The sequence below is a fragment of the Bubalus kerabau genome, chromosome 2 (assembly GCF_029407905.1).
Source record: "Bubalus kerabau isolate K-KA32 ecotype Philippines breed swamp buffalo chromosome 2, PCC_UOA_SB_1v2, whole genome shotgun sequence".
NCBI lineage: Eukaryota > Metazoa > Chordata > Mammalia > Artiodactyla > Bovidae > Bubalus > Bubalus kerabau.
This window is the reverse complement of record NC_073625.1, coordinates 175,746,240-175,764,977: the sequence shown is the minus strand read 5'-3', so window position 1 is coordinate 175,764,977 and position 18,738 is coordinate 175,746,240. Positions and strand designations below refer to the sequence as shown.

The 18,738-nt window shown below is 46.4% G+C and overlaps 1 protein-coding gene and 1 long non-coding RNA gene across 3 annotated transcripts in view; one reads left to right on the top strand and one right to left on the bottom strand.

The window, feature by feature from the left end:
* Positions 1-18,738, bottom strand: part of LOC129644121 (nicotinamide/nicotinic acid mononucleotide adenylyltransferase 3-like) — a 118,816-nt gene that overhangs the window by 32,444 nt on the left and 67,634 nt on the right. The window contains exon 5 of one of the 2 annotated variants that reach the window (XM_055569532.1): positions 17,056-18,243. The exons of the other annotated variant lie outside the window; for it this stretch is intronic. Within the exon in view, the coding sequence (XP_055425507.1) occupies positions 17,876-18,243 (368 nt within the window). The 3' untranslated portion in view covers positions 17,056-17,875. Of the gene's footprint in view, positions 1-17,055; positions 18,244-18,738 lie in introns of those variants that run through there. 2 annotated transcript variants of the gene reach the window in all.
* The window catches only part of LOC129644122 (uncharacterized), a 1,536-nt gene continuing 479 nt past the window's right edge, over positions 17,682-18,738 (top strand). Inside the window, exons 1-3 of the long non-coding RNA XR_008710752.1 lie at positions 17,682-17,821; positions 18,516-18,617; positions 18,695-18,738. The exon at positions 18,695-18,738 is cut by the window's right edge and continues 479 nt beyond it. This is a non-coding gene — a long non-coding RNA (uncharacterized LOC129644122). The remainder of the gene's footprint in view (positions 17,822-18,515; positions 18,618-18,694) is intronic.

Genomic DNA, 18,738 nt, shown 5'->3' with positions numbered 1-18,738 from the left:
TAGAGGTGGCATTGAAAGACTAACTTAGTAGACAGAGAAAGAGCCAGCAGTTATTCTTGGAAGAGAAGGGGAGACTGGAAAAAAGGTATGGGATAGGGGTAAGGAGTGGCTGTCCTTGCAGAGTCAAGGACTCTTCAACAGTAATTGTTACGGCTGGATATGAGCTTTGTGCTGATTATACAAGCCCGGGTGAGATATGAGTCCCTTGGGTCTTCATTTTCAATGAGCCTTAGAGACGCATGTGACTTGCTCGAGGTTGAACAGGTAGAATGGCAGGGCTGGGACTGGATTTGTGTCTGGCTCTGTGTGACCTGAGGCCCAGGGTCTTAGCCACTGCTTGGCTCCTGAGTGAGGCAGAGATCTATGGGGTTCTTGGCATGCTGGCACTGATAAATAAGCCCACAGAACAAAACCCCAGAGAGAACATAAGTCTTCAGAGTCATCATCAATATGGAAGCAGAGCTTGAATCTCCACGTGAAATGCAAGCACAGAGCATATATTCTAAGCAGAAAAATCTATAAAAAGTTAAAGATTAATGGACTTTAGTGAGGCTCCAGCCAGATTTAAAAAGAACAAATCTTGCCAGACCAGTGTTTTTGCCTTCGGGGGGCAGAATTATACAATGAAAAGATGAAAGGGAAGCAACTGGTCAAACACACTGATTTCCAGGCAACACATGACCTGTCCACAGAGGACTTCCCTGAGAACGAACACAGATCCAGCCGTGCTGGCCGGGAGGTGGGGAGGCCTTGGCAGGGAGGCTCAATGGGGTAGGGTGGGCTGCAGTCACCTGTTCAGTCCAGGGCTAACCTCAAGGCCTGGGTCTCTGTCCTGTCTCCTTAGAAGCAGTGGAGGTAAACACACACTTTAGGTGGCTCATAGAGGGTTTTGCTTCCAACAAGAGAAGAAATAGGCCAGGAGCTCATTGATTCAGGGACAGAGAACACAGTCCAAATAGCATTATCATAATATTTGTAAAGACCCATCTCATCCATGACCTCCCTTCCTGCTACACCTTGCCCTCTGCCTCCTGACTGATAAACAGTCCAATGGAATGAAGAGATGGGTATTATTTTATTTTAAAACAATTTTTATTTTATATTATAGTGTAGTTGATTAATATATTGTGTTAGTTTCAGGTGTACAGGAAAGTGGTTCAGGTTCACATATATCTATTCTTTAAATTTTTTTTCCATTTATGTTATTACAGAATATTGAGCAGGGTTCCCTGTGTTATACAGTAGGTCCTCATTGATTATATATTTTACATACAGTGGTGTGTATATGTCAGTCCAAACTCCCAATTTATCCCTCCCCTGCCTCCCACCTTTCCCCTTTGGTAACCATAAGTTTGTTTCCTATGTGAGTCTGATTCTGTTTTGTAAATAAATTCATTTGTATCATACTTTTTAGACTCCACATATAAGGGATATCATATAATTGTCTTTCTCTGTCTGACTTACTTTACTTAGTATGATCATCTTTAGGTTCATCCATGTTGCTGCAAAAGGCATTATTTTTATGGCTGAGTAATATTCCATTTTATATACGTACCACATCTTCTTTATCTACTCTTCTCTGGATGGATATTTAGGTTGCTTCCATGTCTTGGCTATCGTAACAGTGTTGCAATGAGCATTGGGCTGCATGTATCCTTTTGAACCAGGTTTTCTCTGAATATATGCCCAGCAGTGGGATTGCTCTGTTTTTAGTTTTGAGGAGGTGGATTTTAGAGTCAGACTGGTTTTGAATCCCAGGCCTACCATTTCCTAGCTGTATTATCTTGAGTAAGTCGCTTAATGTCTCTGAACCTTTACGTCACAGGATAGTTTTGAGGAACCTGGCCTTCTCACCCTCAATAAATTCTAGCTTCCTTCTTGTCCTTGTCATTCAAGGCCGTTGACCATCTGACCTCAGCATTTTTTCCCAGTGCTATATTTGTTTCCCCTTGAGTCACCTTCTTGGGCTGGTGGCTTGCTCTTATGTGTTTTCACAGCCAAGCCTCACTCATGCAGATCCTTGACCCCCAAAGCCTTCTTCTCTTCCTCACTCATCAAAGTCCCCATGTCCCAATTTCACTGTGATCTCTTCCATGAATTCTGGGCGCCCTGAGCTCTCCCAGAGGTGTTGGTGTCATGCTGCCTCTGGTGGACAGAGCTTTGATTTCTGGGAGATCATTGTGCACAAGTGTGTCTGCCTGCTTTCGCTCCCTCCATGAGACTATCAGTGCTTTGTGGCTAGTCCAACACCTGGTCAGGAACTGGACACACAGTGGGCACTCGCTGAGAGAACAGGGCAGGGGGAACATGTCAAAGCTGCAAGGGATGGATCCTTTCACAAACACCAGGTACCTTCTAGGCTCCTGGAACTGGGCCAGATGCTGAGGACACTGCCATGAGCCAGACCCACTGCCCCAAGGAAGGTAAGTCCAGGGGGGAGACAGAAATGTAACAAGTGGAGGCTTGTACAAGATGCCCTCAAGGACAAGATGGTGGTGGAGCACAGGGATGAAGTCTTAGAGGACAAGCAAGCAAACGTCCCCTTGACTGAGGGCAAAGGGATCACTTCCCAGAGGGAACAGCACATATGTCAGGGAGGTGTAGGAAAGCTTGGCGTCTTCAAGGGAAGTGGGGGAGCATCATGTGGCTACAGCGATGACTAGGGGGGAGCAGGTGGGAGAGGGAAGGCAAGGTCTGCCATAGCAGAAGAAAACGTTGGGCAGACAAGTGGGGCCAGGCCATGGGGAGGCTTCGATGCTGCAGCAAGTTACTTGGCTTCTATCTTGTAGGAAATGGGAGCATTGAGAAGTTTAAGGGGCGTCATCATGAGGGAAAGGAGAGACGCACAGTCATGGTAACAGGCCCTGGGCGTGGCCAGCCTGCCCAGGAGCAACAGATTCCGGTGCGGTGCCGTGTGCAGCAAGGTGACTCATTTGCCCACCAGGAGATTGCAAGGGATGTAGGATGGAAGCATGGTCTTCTTGTTCCTGTGTGACCATGCCCCTTGACTCTAAGGATGAGAGTAGGATGTGAGGCTTCTGCCCACCATCCATGCAAACCACCTCCATTCACTCACCCTGTCACACTTCACCACTGAATGCATCTTGCATCTACCCATTCACCCATCTACCCACTCATACACAGTGGCGCCCATCCACCCAGCTACCCTCTGTCCATCCTCCCAACCGTCCACCCATCTTTATTTTATAACAGAGTTTTTTCACTTCAAGCCATAATCAGGAACTATAAGGGATGCAGAGAAAAGCTTGAGGCCTGTGGTTGATTGCAGACATGTCTGTAATGTACAATACTTGGTCATTCTTCTTATGGAGAGACTGGCCTCATGACTTGCTCTGACCAGTAGGCTTTGTGGCAGGAGTGATGTCATACCAGTCCTGAGTGAGGCCTCCAGAAGCCTTTTGGAACAAAACCTTTAATTAAGGCCAGCAAAGATCAATTGATCTTGGCCTAGAAGCACCCAGCTAACTGCTGGACTCATGAGAAATCATAAATGGTTCTTGTTTTAAGCCGCTGAGACTTAGAGTGATTTTTTTTTTCTTTCACAGCCAAGGCTCACTGATACAAGGATGCGAGGGAACAGCATAGTCAAAATCTTGCCTCTTTCCATTGAGAGGAATTCTCTTTGCACTTAGGCTCCTGGGGTCCTGGCCAAGGCACTTGCCTTTGTTTTTCTTGGCGGAGCAGGGACTGGATGTGGAGCCACCCCAGAGGAGATGTGGTAGTGTGATGATTGATGGTGAGAAGCTTCAGGGACAGCTCAAATACTTTGTCTCCAACATGCCTGATGAGGATGATGGAAGATGATGCCAGCCACTGTCTGAAGCTCATGTGACAAACAAGAGAAAAACACTATCTAACTTTATCCTGAGACACACAATGGGGTAGGTGTTTTCTTATCACTGTCTTATAAACAACAGAGTTGGAGAGATGAAGGTGCAGGCCACATCATTTTAGGTTAAAAAAAGTCATGATGCTAACCCAGTTCCGTGTGATCCCAAAGCCAGCATCCTTTTCTGTTATTGCTACTCTGCAGAGTGATTTCTCTGTGCTCTGTCCTTGGAGAGAAGGGGCGGGGGGTGGGGGAGGTGGCTTCCATCTTTGTTGGGTTCACACCAGTTCCAGTCAGTTCTTTCTGTCTGTTTGGGATCCACCTGAGGAACTAAGGTGTCCTTAGTTATGTTTGGGCCTCTGGATGAGAATGACACTGGATCTGAGGGCAGGTGGGTGGAGTGCAGCTTGCAGGAGAGAAGACTGGGGAGAGGCAGGAGGTTTGGGTGTGGGGGGAGTGGGAGAGGGGTAAAACAGGAGCACAGTTGGTCAACTTTAGGCTTAGGATTGAACCAAGATGCCCAGTGCGCCACTGAGAACCTGTGCATGGGCTGGAGACCCTCCCAGTCCAGCTCAGAGTGGGTCTACAAATCTGCCCCCCACAGCCACTGCCAGTCCACTCCAGTCTTTCCAGTTCAGACAGTCAGAATGGAGTTCTCCTCATTGACCCTCTGACCTTCCTCTGATTCAGAGGGACAGGAAACCCTTTGTCAGTTTCAGTCACCTAACACAAAGTGACCCTACCATGAACTTGGAAGAAGGGAGGTCCCCGGGGGCCAGGGTGGGGAGCGAGGGCTTTTAGAAGGTGGAGTTTGAGAGGGTCACCAGGATGAGTGGTGATCAGAGAGGCTTAGAGAAGCAGGAAGCGCATCCTAGGTTAGGGAGAGGGCTCGCACAGACGCTGGGGAGCAGGAAACCATGGTTGATTACAGACAGAGAGGATCTCCAGCCATGCAGAGGAGAGGGTTCGTGGATGGCCATGCAGAGAACAGGCGGGAGTGAAAGAGAATGACTGGACCTGGAGGCTCAGATGCTAACTGAGACGTCAGCCTTTCCCCATGAGGTGATGGGAGGATGTTGAATGTCTTTGACGCCCGTGTGACAGCAGCACAATGGAAAGACAGTTTAGGAGGAGCTGCCTTGGGAGGGGACGAAGGACAGATACTGTCCATCTTCTAAAAGCTCTACAGAGGATCGGCCAAGCTGCATGCTGGACAGGACACACCCATCTGCATGCCTTCTTCCTGCACTTGACTGAGTCTTAGATAGCATCTTCCAGAGAGACCACTTGCCTCAGGCTCCTGGGGTTTTGTTAAAACTTAGATCCCTGGGTTTGTTTCAGCTCACTGAATCACAGTCTGGATAAGCCCAGAAAAGGGTACCTTTACCAGGCTCTCCAGATGATGCTTATGCCCCTGGCATTTTGAAGACATGACGCCTGGCATCTTTTTTTTTTTCTTACCAATTTAAAAAAATCTTTATTTTTTATTTATTAAATTATGAAAATACGATAATACATTTATTATTTCAAGGAGACTTGAAAAATACAGAACAAAGTTACATATTGTTCCACTATATATTACAATTGCTTGTTTCAAGTAGATATGTTAAGATTTTTAGTTGGTGCTTCAATACCAAACTCTCAAAAATTAATAGAATGAATGTACAGAGAAGTAGGAAAATATAGTAGACCTGAAAAGCATTATGAACCAATTCAACATCATTGAGATTTACAATTTTCACACAACAGTAGGATACAAATTCTATTCAAGTTCCTATATAGACTATAAACTAGGAGTCACTGGAACATATCCAGAGACATAAGACCATGTACAGAAATGTCATGGTCTAAAGGTGTTGAAGTCATAGAGTCTGTTCTCTTATTACCATGGAATTATGTTAGAGATCAAAAGATATTTGAAAATAACCCACGTATTTTCAAGTGCAGTATGACATTTAACAAGAGAAAGCTTTGACTTAGCCATTGAAAGCCTCAATAAAGTTAGAAGACTGAAAAAACACAGAGGGTGATTGCAGAGAAGAAAGCATTTAAATGAGAAATATCAAGATGAAAAATTAATATCAAAGATACTTAAAAAAATCCCATGTATTTGGAAATTAAATGTCTGCTTTTAAGTGAGGGATATATTTAAGAAGCCATAACAAGGAAAATTAGAAAATATCTGTAATAGAATAAAAATGATCCCTAGCTTCTTTACTGCTCAGTTGTCCTGGCCCCTCCCCTTCACCCCAACTCTGTACTAGATAATGCTGGGGCTACTCTGGATATGGGGCTCTCCTAAGAGCCTGGGGAGCCTGATGGCAGGCCCTAGGCTTTCCTGTATCTACTAGCAGATCTCTGTAGGTGTCTGTAGTGCCATGATGGGAGGACCCCGTGAGCCCGACATCATTTGTGAGAAGCTAAGAGAACTGTCTGAAATCATCTCCGTGGCTGGCCCAGTGGTACCACAGATGTGACTGTGCGGGCTTGGCCTGGCTGTTCCAGGAAGACAGTGTTGCTCACCGCAGCCACCATTGCCCTGTCCGTGGCTGCCCTGCTGATGGCAGGCTTTCCAGCTAGACTGTGGTCTGGTCTCATTCACTCACTGGGTGTTTGAGTTAGTTTTCCTCCCTCCCTCCCTTCCTCCTTCCCTCCTCCTCCTCTTCTGCAGTCCCCAGTTACAAGCAACAGAAACAGATTCTGGAGCTTTTAAAAAATGAGGAAATACACTGGAAGGATTACCAAGGACACAATCATGTTTGGAGAGAAAAATAGGAAAAACAAATGAGACCCTGTATTGGAACTGGCCACAGGATAAACCTATTCTGGCCGTTTCTAGTGGTCATTGTGTTCTAGATTTAAATTGCAGGGAGTGAACATCTGGGTGTGCTCACCAGGCTGAATCCAGTGAGGAAGATAAGTCCTTAAAAGAAAATGAGGGTGCCATTAGGAAGGAGAGTAGGTGGCAGGCCTTCACCAGACCATCTGATGTCCACCCGTGGGGGGCTTGGTCTGGGCACAGTGAGACACCGAGCCCCTCCTCTTTACAAGGAGGAGAACAAGTCTGACCCCATATTGGATCTGCTTTTACTCTAACCTTTACATTCCACTGCTTTGAATACAAGCTAATCACTAAAGGGAAGTTGCCTGTAAGCTTATTATACATAATGGTCCATCTCTGGGAACCCTGCCTCCCAGGTAATGAGGATTAAGCTAAAATACCTTTGTTTGGGTCACAAGAAACATCCTGACCAGGCCCACCTGGCTGTAGGAAGAAATGAATACATTCCCAAACCAGGAGTTTACCCCCTCCTCTTTTAGTGTAAAAGAAGCCTGAGTTCTAACTCAGCAAAGACAATTCTTTGGGACACTAGTCTGCCATCTTCTCAGTCTGCTGGCTTTCTGAATAAAGTTGCTATTCCTTGCCTCAAAGACTCATCTCTCAATTTATTGGCCTGTCATGGGGAGAGTTGTACAAGTTGGACTCAGTAACACTCTCAGGGTGCAGTCAAGTCAGGGAGACAGCCACAGAAACAGGGGCACCTGGGGTGGCTGGGGCTGTAGCATCACTGAGTAGAGGCTCTCCCCAGAGAAGAGAGAGGGACGTTAGAGCAGAGGTTGGGAAAGACAGGTCTCTGGTGACCTAACATCTTGAGATGCCAGGGAAATCCACACTCACCTTGCAAACATCCGTTTGTACCAACTTGCCATCCTTCTTCCAAGAAGCCTGTTGAGTTTTGGCCAAGTTAGGACTCCCAGTGAGGCTGTGAGGGTCTAGACATGGCTTCTGGCTGCTGTGGAGCATGGGGACCCACACCTGGCTTGACCCTCCGTGTCCTGTAGTCCACGCAGCCTCGAGGAGGAAATCCCTGCCCCCTCTGCAGGATCTCGCTGAGGGGACCGGCTCACGATCCAGCTGTAGTCATTGTACTCTGCCCTCCCTGATCCTCCCAGACCCACGGCTACTCAAGCACATGCCTGTGGGCCCTGGGGGGGACTCCCTCTAGCTTCTGCCCAACCCATCCTGGGGTCTGGTCCGTCTGCCCACAGCATAAGGAAGAGTGGAGAAGGAGAGACTGACATCTGATTGTCATCCTGCCCTCCCTCCCCTTCTCCCCCCAGGAGCACATTTCCTAGCAGCACCACCTGCAGCAGGACAGGAGCAAGAGGCATATACACAGATGCTAGGTTACTCTGCAATTTTGTGGGTGCTTACCCGAAAGTGGGAAGTGTCCTTCACTTCTTTCCTGCCTGCCCACCTTCCACCCTTGTAGAAATGTCACTGCCGCATAGACCAGGTAGATAAGTCCACCCGGGGCCAGCGAGTCAGGGAATCTAGAACTGTGACACTGAGACAGGGCTTAAGGTGGAGGGTCCCGTGGGTACAGGTGTGCCAGCTGCTGGAGGATGAGCAGTGGCTGAGGACCATAGCAGTTAGTAGTGGGGGCAGAAGGGGAGGGAGATGAGGAAGTAGGGGAGGAGGAGGGAGGAAAAGGGAAGGTGGGGAACATCAATTTCTTCTTTCTCTCCAGTTTCTTTGTTTTGTTTTGGCTCTGCTGGGTGTTCATGAGGTGACCAGGCTTAGTTGCCCTGTGATAAATGGTATCTTAGTTTCCCCACCCACATCCCCTGCATTGGAAGGTGGATTCTTAACCACTGGACCACCAGGGAAGTTCTTCTCTCCAGTTTCTCATGAACTGGTATATATGTCCTGTCCATGGGCTCTTCCATTCCTGACATCCTGATGACACCTGTGCTCCCACCTCTGTTGTTTGGGTGAGTTTGAGGAGCTCCTGTGTACCAAAAAGAAAAAAGAGTCCTTGACAGAGGCACCCAGCAAACACCAGGAACAGTGTGCAACAAATTGCTCTCTAAAAGGTGCGAGAGTCCCTGAAACTCTTCCACACAGATTATCTGTTGGAATAAAGAGATGGGTATTGCAGTGGTGTGTATGAAAGATAATGAAGGTGACTCCCTGCAAAGGAATAAGGAAATGAAATTTCAGCTGCTTTATGAGATTCTATTTTTTTAAAAAAAAATTCAATGTACTTAAAAAAATCAATCTGGTAACATTGATTAGAATAAAAAGTACACATACCATTTGACCCAGCAGTACCACTCCTGGAATCTATGCCACAAGAACACTAGCTTGTAAGGGTTTATATACAAGGATGTCTATTGCAGCAAAAAGCTAGGGAAAAAAACTTTATATAAGAACTTTGTAAATTACACTTTGAGTTCTATGTTCCTCATACCGTTAAGTGTGTGCGTATAGAAAGGATTCTGAGTGCAAACATGCTTCAAAAACACTGATTTATACAGACAGGTATGTTTATCATGAGCTTCTTGGAGCTATTAAGATCCTTATTCAGGTATTATTTTTATGCAATATTTACTGAGTCCTTACTATAAGTCAGGAGTCGTACTGGAGAAAAAGCACAATGATCAAGGCAAATCCTTGCTTTCAGGGAACTTGATGTTGTTATTGAATCAGTCATTTCAAGAGTGATGAAATTCTCTCACCAAAGAGGAAGGCAGGGGGCTGGGAGTCCAGTGGGCAAGTCTGGCTTAATCGAGACTCAGAGAAGTGTGTGAGAAACTGAAAGAAGCCCTAGGCTGGAACAAAGGGTGAAAGGGCTGGGGGCTGGGGTGGGTCGGGGGAGGACTAGGGGGAGGAGGAGGCCAACCCTGGGAGAAGCCAGGTCTCTACTCCAAAAGCATGTAATGGAAGCTCAGGAGGATTAAAAGAAAAAAAACAATTTTATTTATTTTCGGTTGCACTGAATCTTCGTTGCTGTGTGGGCTTTTCTCTAGTTGTGGTGAGCGGGGACCACTCTCCAGCTGTGGTGCTTGGGCCTCTCGTTGTGGTGGGCTCTTGTGTTGCTGAGTACAGGCTCTACGCCCTTGGGCTTCAGCAGTTGCGGCTCCCGGGCTCTAGAGTACAGGCTTAATAGTTGGGGCACACAGGGCTTAGTTGCTCCACGGCATGTGGGATCTTTCTGGATCCGGGATTGAACCTGAGTCTCCTGCATTGGCTGAAGGATTCTCACCCACTGCACCACCAGGGGAGCCCTCAGGAGGACTTTTTAAAGACACCTTTATTGAGGTGTAATTTAAATACCACAAACTCTATTTTATGTGTACAGCTGATGGGCTTTGGTAACTTTATATACTGGTGCAATCATCACCACAATCTAAATTAGAATATATCTGTCACTCCCTAAGTTCCCTTGTGTCCACTTATGGTCAATCCCCATGCCTACCCTTGGGCAGCCACTGGTCTGCCTTCCGCCTCTAGAGTTTTGCCTCTCCTAGAGATTTCATATTGATGGAATCATACAATATGTCATTCCATATGTCTGGCTCGGAGATTCATTCACCTTGTTGCAGGTATCCATCCCTAGTTTTTCTCCTTGTAATTGCTAATGGTATTCCACTACATGGATGCAACACATTTGTTTTTTCAAGCACCAGTTGATGGACATCTGAATTTCCCCAGTTTTTGGATCTAGTGAATAAACATTTACATACAAGTGTGAGTGGACACATGGTTTCATCCCCCTTGCATGGACACCTAGGGTTGCTCAGTTGGTTCTAACCACTCCCGCGGGTGGCGGATGGCAGCTCACCGTGGTTCTCTAAAGACTGACGAGGCTGAGCATCTCTTCCTGTGTTTGTTTGTCATTCCTGCATCGTCTTTGGTGAAGTGTCCTTGTTTCTAGGATTCCATGTTTGGTGACCTGCTTGAAGGATTCGCAGGACTCAGAGGCAGTTACCTGTCTTGGCAATGAGTCACTACAGTGAGGGGACACACAGCAGGGCCGGCCAGGGGAAAAAACACATCGGGAGGAGTATGGAGGAGCCCAGGCGAAGACATCCAAAGTTTTGCCTCCTGGGAAGAACATGCACAGAACATGCTTTTTCTCCAGCGGCGAAATGCAGCAACACTGTGTACCGTTTCTGCACCGGAGGCTGCCTGAGACTCAGAATCCAGGGTTTTGTTTTTTTTATTTGCACGGGCTGGTGATGGAGGCACTCTGCCTGCGCGACCAGCCGTGATTACTGACATTCCAAACTCCTAGAAGGAAGGCAGGTGTTCACTACAAATCACATGGCTTGTAAAAACAGTCTAGGCAAGCTGGTCCAGTGCCCCAGGCAGACAAAACAGCCTTATCAGTTAGACATGTAGGCAATATTCCAAAAGCCAATTTCTCAGATGCCAGCCAAGGGCCAGCCTTCTGTAAAGCTGCATCAGGCCTGCTAGGTTAACCCTCTCCTGAACATGACTAGTCAAATCTTTGGGTTTTAATTAGGTTTTTAATCTTGTTTTTTATAGTTTCTTACATATACTAAAGGACTTCCCTGGTGGCTCAGATGATAAAGAATCTGCCTGTAATGCAGGAGACCCAACTTCGATTCCTGGTTCAGGAAGATCCCCTGGAGAAGGGAACAGCAACCCATTCCAGTATTCTTGCCTGGAGAATTCCATGGACAGTGGAGTCTGGTGGGATACAGTCCATGGGGTCGCAAAGAGGTAGACATGACTGAAAGACTAACACTACATACTAGACACCAGTCATTTATTAGATCTACATTTTGTAAACATGTTCTTCAAGTCTGTGGCTTCTATTGGAGTCTCCTGGTGTTCCTTGGAAGGAATATGGGCAGGGGAGGAACATACCCAGTTTTGTACACATACATGACTGCTCTGGCCCCAGTATAGAGAAGGGACTGCAGGGGCTGGGAGTAGTAGTGGGCCAGGTAAGAGATAATGGAGAGTCTGGCTTGAGAGGGGACAGGATAGATGGAGAAAAGAGGCTGCATATGAGGCATGTACAGAAAGTAAGACTGACAAGGCATGCAAATGCTCATAATGGATTTCCAGCAGGAGAAAGAGAGGTAGGGCTCCCCAAAGAAACACGGTACTACTGTTTCTAACAGCGATACAGAACACTGGGATTTCAGTGTTCTGATAATTTGGGAAAGGTGGGACCTACCAGATTAACTTTAGGGTCCCTTCTAGTGCCACAAACAGGCCTTCTGGGGATTATCTTAACAATTCTAAAATATTCTGAGGTCTGTGCCTAGGTGCATTATGACTGATTAAGATCACACACATATGTATATCTAACATGCAGAGCTGTGGTCCAAGAAAATAACATGACCGAAATGGAACATGGTCTATGCATTGAGACCCTTGCAAAAAGCAAAGGCAGAAACACTGTTAGCATAGAAAGTGTGAGGCTGGGGAGAAGAAATTCATATTCATGTATTAACTCAATTACCATGTGTGCCTTGTAAATCCGGAGCGCTATCTGTTTAAAATGGGATTTCACATCATTCTGTCCCAAGTGACACAGACAGGATTATAAATGAAAAATCTTTTCCTCAGGCCAGGATACAGAGCTGCGCTCACTTGGGCAGCATACACTAGCACAGGAGAACCTTTATTTAAGGCTGGAAATTCTATTTACCCAGGAGCCCAAACCACTGTTTTATCTGTTCTTGCCGAATAAACAAAACACCCTGGCAAACGAGATGCAAAGACGGCCTGAGGGAATGGAGGAGAATGTGAAATCGGGTATGCAGGTCAGTGTCAGTGCGACAAATCAGGAGCACAGCAGTGACACCTATTTTCTCTTCTGATACTAAAAAAAGGGAGGCTATGTGAATCAATGAGACAAGTGAGAGTGCAGAAATATAATCTATGTATACTTGATACTATATATGCTGCTGCTGCTGCTAAGTCGCTTCAGTCGTGTCCGACTCTGTGCGACCCCATAGACGGCGGCCCACCAGGCTCCCCTGTCCCTGGGATTCTCCAGGCAAGAACACTGGAGTGGGTTGCCATTTCCTTCTCCAATGCATGAAAGTGAAAAGTGAAAGTGAAGTCGCTCAGTCGTGTCCGACTCTTAGCGACCCCATGGACTGTAGCCCACCAGGCTCCTCCGTCCATGGGATTTTCCAGGCAAGAGTACTGGAGTGGGGTGCCATTGCCTTCTCCGGATACTATATATATATATATATATATATATATATACACACACACACACACACACACATATATGGTAGATGTATGTCTATTGGGGATTATCTTAACAATTCTAAAATATTCTAAATTCTATAACAATTCCATATATATCTAACAATATATAGATATATATCTACATATATAGTATGTAGATATATATACATATACATACTATATGTATATATATGCATGTATATATATAGTAGATCTTTTGTGATGTTTTATTTTAGGGACAATATATATAAAGGTGGACTTCCCTGGTGGCTCAGTGGTAAAGAATCTGATTGCAATACAGGAGATGTGGCTTTGATCCTTGGGTCAGGAAGATCCCCCTGGAGAAGGAAATGGCAACCCATGCGCTGTTCTTTCCTGGGAAATCCTGTGGACAGAGGAGCCTGGCGGGCTACAGTCCATGGGGTTACAAAAGAGTCAGACATGATAGCTACTAAACAACCACAAATATGTAAAGGCTAAGGAATGAATGCTTTGCCTGGTGGGAGCCACAAGGTATGACCATGAATCAGACAGGAGGTCTTCTCCAGCCTAGTTGGGCCTAGTGCCCCCGAGCCCACAGGGAGGCTGGTCAGGGAGGCCGATGCTGGCATGCCAAGATGCCTACCGTCAGATGCACGCTGTAACACTCAGCCTCTTCTTAAGGAGTACTGATGAATCTAGCTTGTCGTGTTGTCTATTTGGCCCTCTCTTGCCACACGGCCTTTGTGTGTGCTGTTCATTCCGCCTGAAAGTCAGTTGCCTCTACCCATCCCCAAGTCTCAGGGATTTGTCTTTCAGGTCTCAAATCCATCCTCTCTTCTCTGCTGTCTATACTCTGTCATCAGGGTGAATCCCTGGTGTCTTATGGGGCCTAAACTTTGTACAATCTTGAAGGCCCCTTTCCAGAAAAAGAATAAAAAGTTTGAATGTGAAATAAGATACCTACATAATGAAGATCCCTCCAGGCAAACAAGGAGCTGCTTAAGCTTCCTTACTTCACAGGGAACCTGCTGCCTCTGGCTGGCAGAGTACATGGTGGATTTGCCCACTGGAGCCCTCAAGATGGTATGAAATCATGTTTCGTCATGGAAATGCTTGATTCCCATCCATACAATGGTCTGTAAGCTTCTCGAGGGGCGAGACCATGTCCATTTGCTCACATCATTTCTCCTAGTGTTTAGTCTAGTGCCTAGCACAGGCAAGGTCCTCAATAAATGCGATTTGAATAAATGAACCTTGAAATTTGAATAATTATAATCATAGAGCTGTTAGCTCCCACTCATTGGGAGTCTCCATTTGCCAGGCCCTGAACATCAGGACTGAGGGTACAGGGTATGTTGGAAGACTCGGCCTGTGAAACAAGGAAGAGAAAACTACTCTGGGCACTGGGATTCGAGGGAGACTGAAGGTGGGGTGCCTCTGAGTCAAGGATGTGGCTTCTGATTCTTATTGTCAACAGCACTGTGTCCCCCAGAATAAACATGACTTCATGACTGGTAGGGATCCCCCTACCCCCAAACTAGACCTTTGTAAGATACTCAGCTGCCATTTCCTAATCTTCTCTCTTGGGAAGCAGAGACCCCATCTCATAAACATCCCCCTCCCACTCTAAGCCATAGTCTTAAACTAGCGGGTCTGGTGATTATCTTGGTTACAATGGGCAGATATTATTACCAGCTACTGAACTGAGGCAGGGATATTGCTAAGCATTCTACAAGGCACAGGATAGCCCCTCCCAGTGAAGAATTCCCTGGTACAGAATGCCAGTAATGCCCAAGGTGAAAAGCCCTGCCTCAAACCCACAGGCTCCCTCTCCATCACCTTTTCTGGATACAGCTGTCTGCTGTTTTTCTCTTTTCCCTCCTTTGCCTTCTGTACTCCACACAGAACAGTAGGGGCAATTTACCAGAGTAAATGTGATGCAGTTTCAGCTATACATACAGTTTATTCAAAACGAAACGAATAATTTTTATACCACTCTAATGGCAGAAAGTGAAGAGGAACTGAAGAACCTCTTGATGAGGGTGAAAGAAGAGAGTAAAAAAGCCGGCTTAAGACTCAGCATTAAAAAAACTAAGATCATGGCATCTGGTCCCATCCTTCATGGCAAATAGAAGGGGAAAAGGTGGAAGCAGTGACAGATTTCCTCTTCTTGGGCTCTAAAATCAATGCAGATGGTGGCTGCTGCCAAGAAATTAGAAGACAATTGCTTCTTGGCAGGAAAGGTATGACAAACCTAAATAGTGTATTAAAAAGCAAAGATATCATTTTGCCAACAAAGGTCTGTATAGTCAAGGCTATGGTCTTATCAGTAGTCATGTATACAGATGTGAGAGTCTGACTGTAAAGAAGGCTGAACGCCAAAGAATTGATGCTTTCGAATTGTGGTGCTGGAGAAGACTCTTGAGAATCCTTTGGACGGCAAGGAGATCACACCAGTCAATCCTAAAGGAAATCAAGCCTGAACACTCATTGGAAGGACTGGTGCTGAAGCTCCAATACTTTGGCCACCTGATACGAAGAGTCAACTCATTGGAAAAGACCCTGATGCTGGGAAAGATTGAAGGCAGGAGGAGAAGGGGATGACAGAGGAGGAGATGGTTGGATGGCATCACTGATTAAATGGACATGAACTTGGGTAAACTCCAGGAGATGGAGAGGGAGGCCTGGCGTGTTGTAGTCCATGGGGTTGCAAAGAGTCAGACATGATTTGGTGACTGAACGACAACTCTAGGCCAGTGCATTGAATGCTCTGGGAACCTTATTCAAATACAGAGTGAGTCAGGAGATGTGGGCTGGAGCCTGAGAGTCTGTCTTTCTAGTCAGTTCCCCGGGGATGCGAACTCTGGGCCTACAAGCACACTTGTAGTAGCAAATTTCTTGGCACTTAGGATACAGCACAAAGAATACAAAGGCCCCTGCCCTTGGGGAGTGTCCAGTTGGGCTAGAAGTGTATTGGACCCAAATAAGGGTGGAGAGGTTGAAGTCAGAGGCACTCAGAGTCTTAGAAAATCAGCTGGAGGAGAATGTAGAGGATGTCTAACCAAACTTCCCCATTTTAGAGACTGGGAAACTGAGGCCCAGCGTGGAGAAGGGAGCTAGTTTACATAACACAGCTTGCTGTGCCAGCTTTGGGGCAAGACTATTTGATTCTTATTCCCTTGAATTAGCAGAGTCCTTAGGGAGACTCTGAGGGCATAGCTCATCAGAGTGGGGAAAAGTCAGCAGCTTAGAGGTTACAGGGACAGAAGTCTGGAGACTCCCATGTGAGGGCTCCCCCCACTCCACTCTCCTCACAGGGAACCCTGATTCCCAACTTCACTCATGTCCATCCTGACACACCTGCAGACACTGGGATATATTTCCAATGAGTCAACTCATTGGAAAAGACCCTGATGCTGGGAAAGACTGAAGGCAGGAGGAGAAGGGGATGACAGAGGAGGACGACAGAGATACCAGATTCTTCCCACCAACTCTGTGCTTCTGCACCATTAAATGTATAACAAGGATGAACTAGGGCAAAGTCTGGGAGAAGTAATTCTAAATGCATTCAGTCAACAAGTGGAAAGAGTCAACTCAAACAGGGTTTGGCCAATCAAAATCTCCTCCTAATCAGGAGTGGAAGGACAAATCCTGGACCTAAACCGGGCTCCTGGGGGCATTTTTCAGGGCTCACCTGAACAGAGCCATTGACCCAGAGCTTAGAGAACCTTTCGCTTGGAAAGCAATTGCTTCCTCCACGGCTGGTACCTGGGACTGCTGCTGCTGCTGCTAAGTCGCTTCAGTCGTGTCTGACTCTGTGCGACCCCATAGATGGCAGCCCACCAGGCTCCCCCGTGCCTGGGATTCTCCAGGCAAGAACACTGGAGCGGGTTGCCATTTCCTTCTCCAGTGCATGAAAGTGAAAAGTGAAAGTGAAGTCGCTCAGTCGTGTCCGACTCCTAGCGACCCCATGGACTGCAGCCCACCAGGCCCCTCCGTCCATGGGATTTTCCAGGCAAGAGTACTGGAGTGGGGTGCCATTGCCTTCTCTGGTACCTGGGACTAGAAACTTTTAAATTCATGCCAGTTGGACTGGAACAGTAACAAATTTTATGGAGTAGCTAAAAAGAAAAGCAACAGCTGCTATATCAGGCATTAATAATATAACAAAGAAAGAAAAAGAGAAACTTTTCATTAGTACTTTTTGATGTCAATTTATTATTTATCCCTTTGCCGATATTCAAACAGGCAGGCCATCATAAAACATTCAAAAAGATTCTCTCAAACAGTCAAGGCATCTGTTTTAACTCAGTTCTTTTTTAGAAACCTGGAAATCAGGAACCCTGGCATTTATATAATAGAATAGCTGTGTTAAAAATATATATATGTATACTGTATCAAAAATACTGTTTGAGGATCACTATTTAGAAAGATTTTGGTTTAAATTTTACCAATGACCAGGAGGCAGGCAGACAACAGCTCGTAAAAGGAGATTCAGTGTCAATCAACAAAGCACTGCTCCCGAATGTAGGCCTCCATGAGTGTTGTTTTGTTGAAACAAGGCCTTGACAAAGCCCACTGTTTGGTAATTAGCATCCTGTCAAGTCTCTCCAATCAAGGCCCACAGGTTGCACCTGGTCCCAGTTAAAAAAGGCTTTGTGGGCAATTCTGATCTGACCCTCAGGGACCCCTGCCATGTGCAGAACCGCCTTCTGTGTTCTTGCCATAACTACCATTTACAAAGCAAGGAGGCCTCTTCCACCAGAGGTTCTGAGAGCTTTTGTCTAATCCTGATGCGCTATCACGCCACTTTAACCTTGATGATAAATGTCCATCCTTGTAATGCGGACCTTTGCTCCTCTCTGAAGAAGGTATCTCTTCCTGGGACAGAAGATGCCACAGAAGCAAAATCATTGTTGAAACAAACCAAATGCAAAATGGAAAGATTTCAGAAAACAAAGACCGTAAGTGCCCTGTCTTCAGGACGAGCTGGTTGGAAAAGAAGGGGCTGGCCCTTCCTAGGTTGGCAAGCCTTCATTACTCCCCGGGCTGGCATCCCTGAGGTAAAGGTTGTGTTCCCTGATGTAGGAGATGACAGCATCTGGGAGCAGGTACTTCACGCTCTGCCCCTGGCTCAGGGCCCACCTGACGTATGTGGCGCTGATCTCGTTCTGCACCGGCTCCCTGGCCAGGTGGATCTTGTCCTGGTATCTCTGTAGGATGGGCGAGTCTGAGACATATCCCTTGGGGTCATGCCCTGCTCGGGTCACACACACCAAGCCAAACTTCTCCACTATTTCCTGGATGTGTGTGTCTTTCCAGAGGTTGGGGGTCTGGAAGGTCTTGAGGAAATCTGCCCCGCAGAGGAGCTTCAGCTCAGGCACAGCTGGAAGACAAGGGTGGATCTCAAGAAAGTAACAGGAGGGTCATGGCCAGGAAAGATAGCATCATATTCTGTTTGAGATTTTCACCAAACGCTTTTCTTGGAATGTATGGGGAACTCAATGTCTATGTGTTCATGACTTAAGGAGAAAAAGCATGTTGATGAATCTGAAGCTACTTTAGGGACATAACAGTTGTTAAGTAATACTTTAATCAATAAATCTTTTGTTTAAGGTTGGCAAAATGCCAAGTAATCCAAAATGAATTTTTTTTCAGTGTCATACCACAAGGCTGTCTGTGGTTGCTGGAGCCCACAGCAGGTCCAGCAAGGCCAAAGGTGGCTGTGCTGAACCTAGAACTCTTGTCTTCTGATACAAGGTGAGGTTCTTAAAGCTCTAGGACTAATAGACGATGGACCTCCGGCAAGTCACCACCTTTCTCAAAATCTATTTCAGCCCTGTGCGCCTCTGGGAGCTCAGTGGTAAAGAATCTGGCTTTC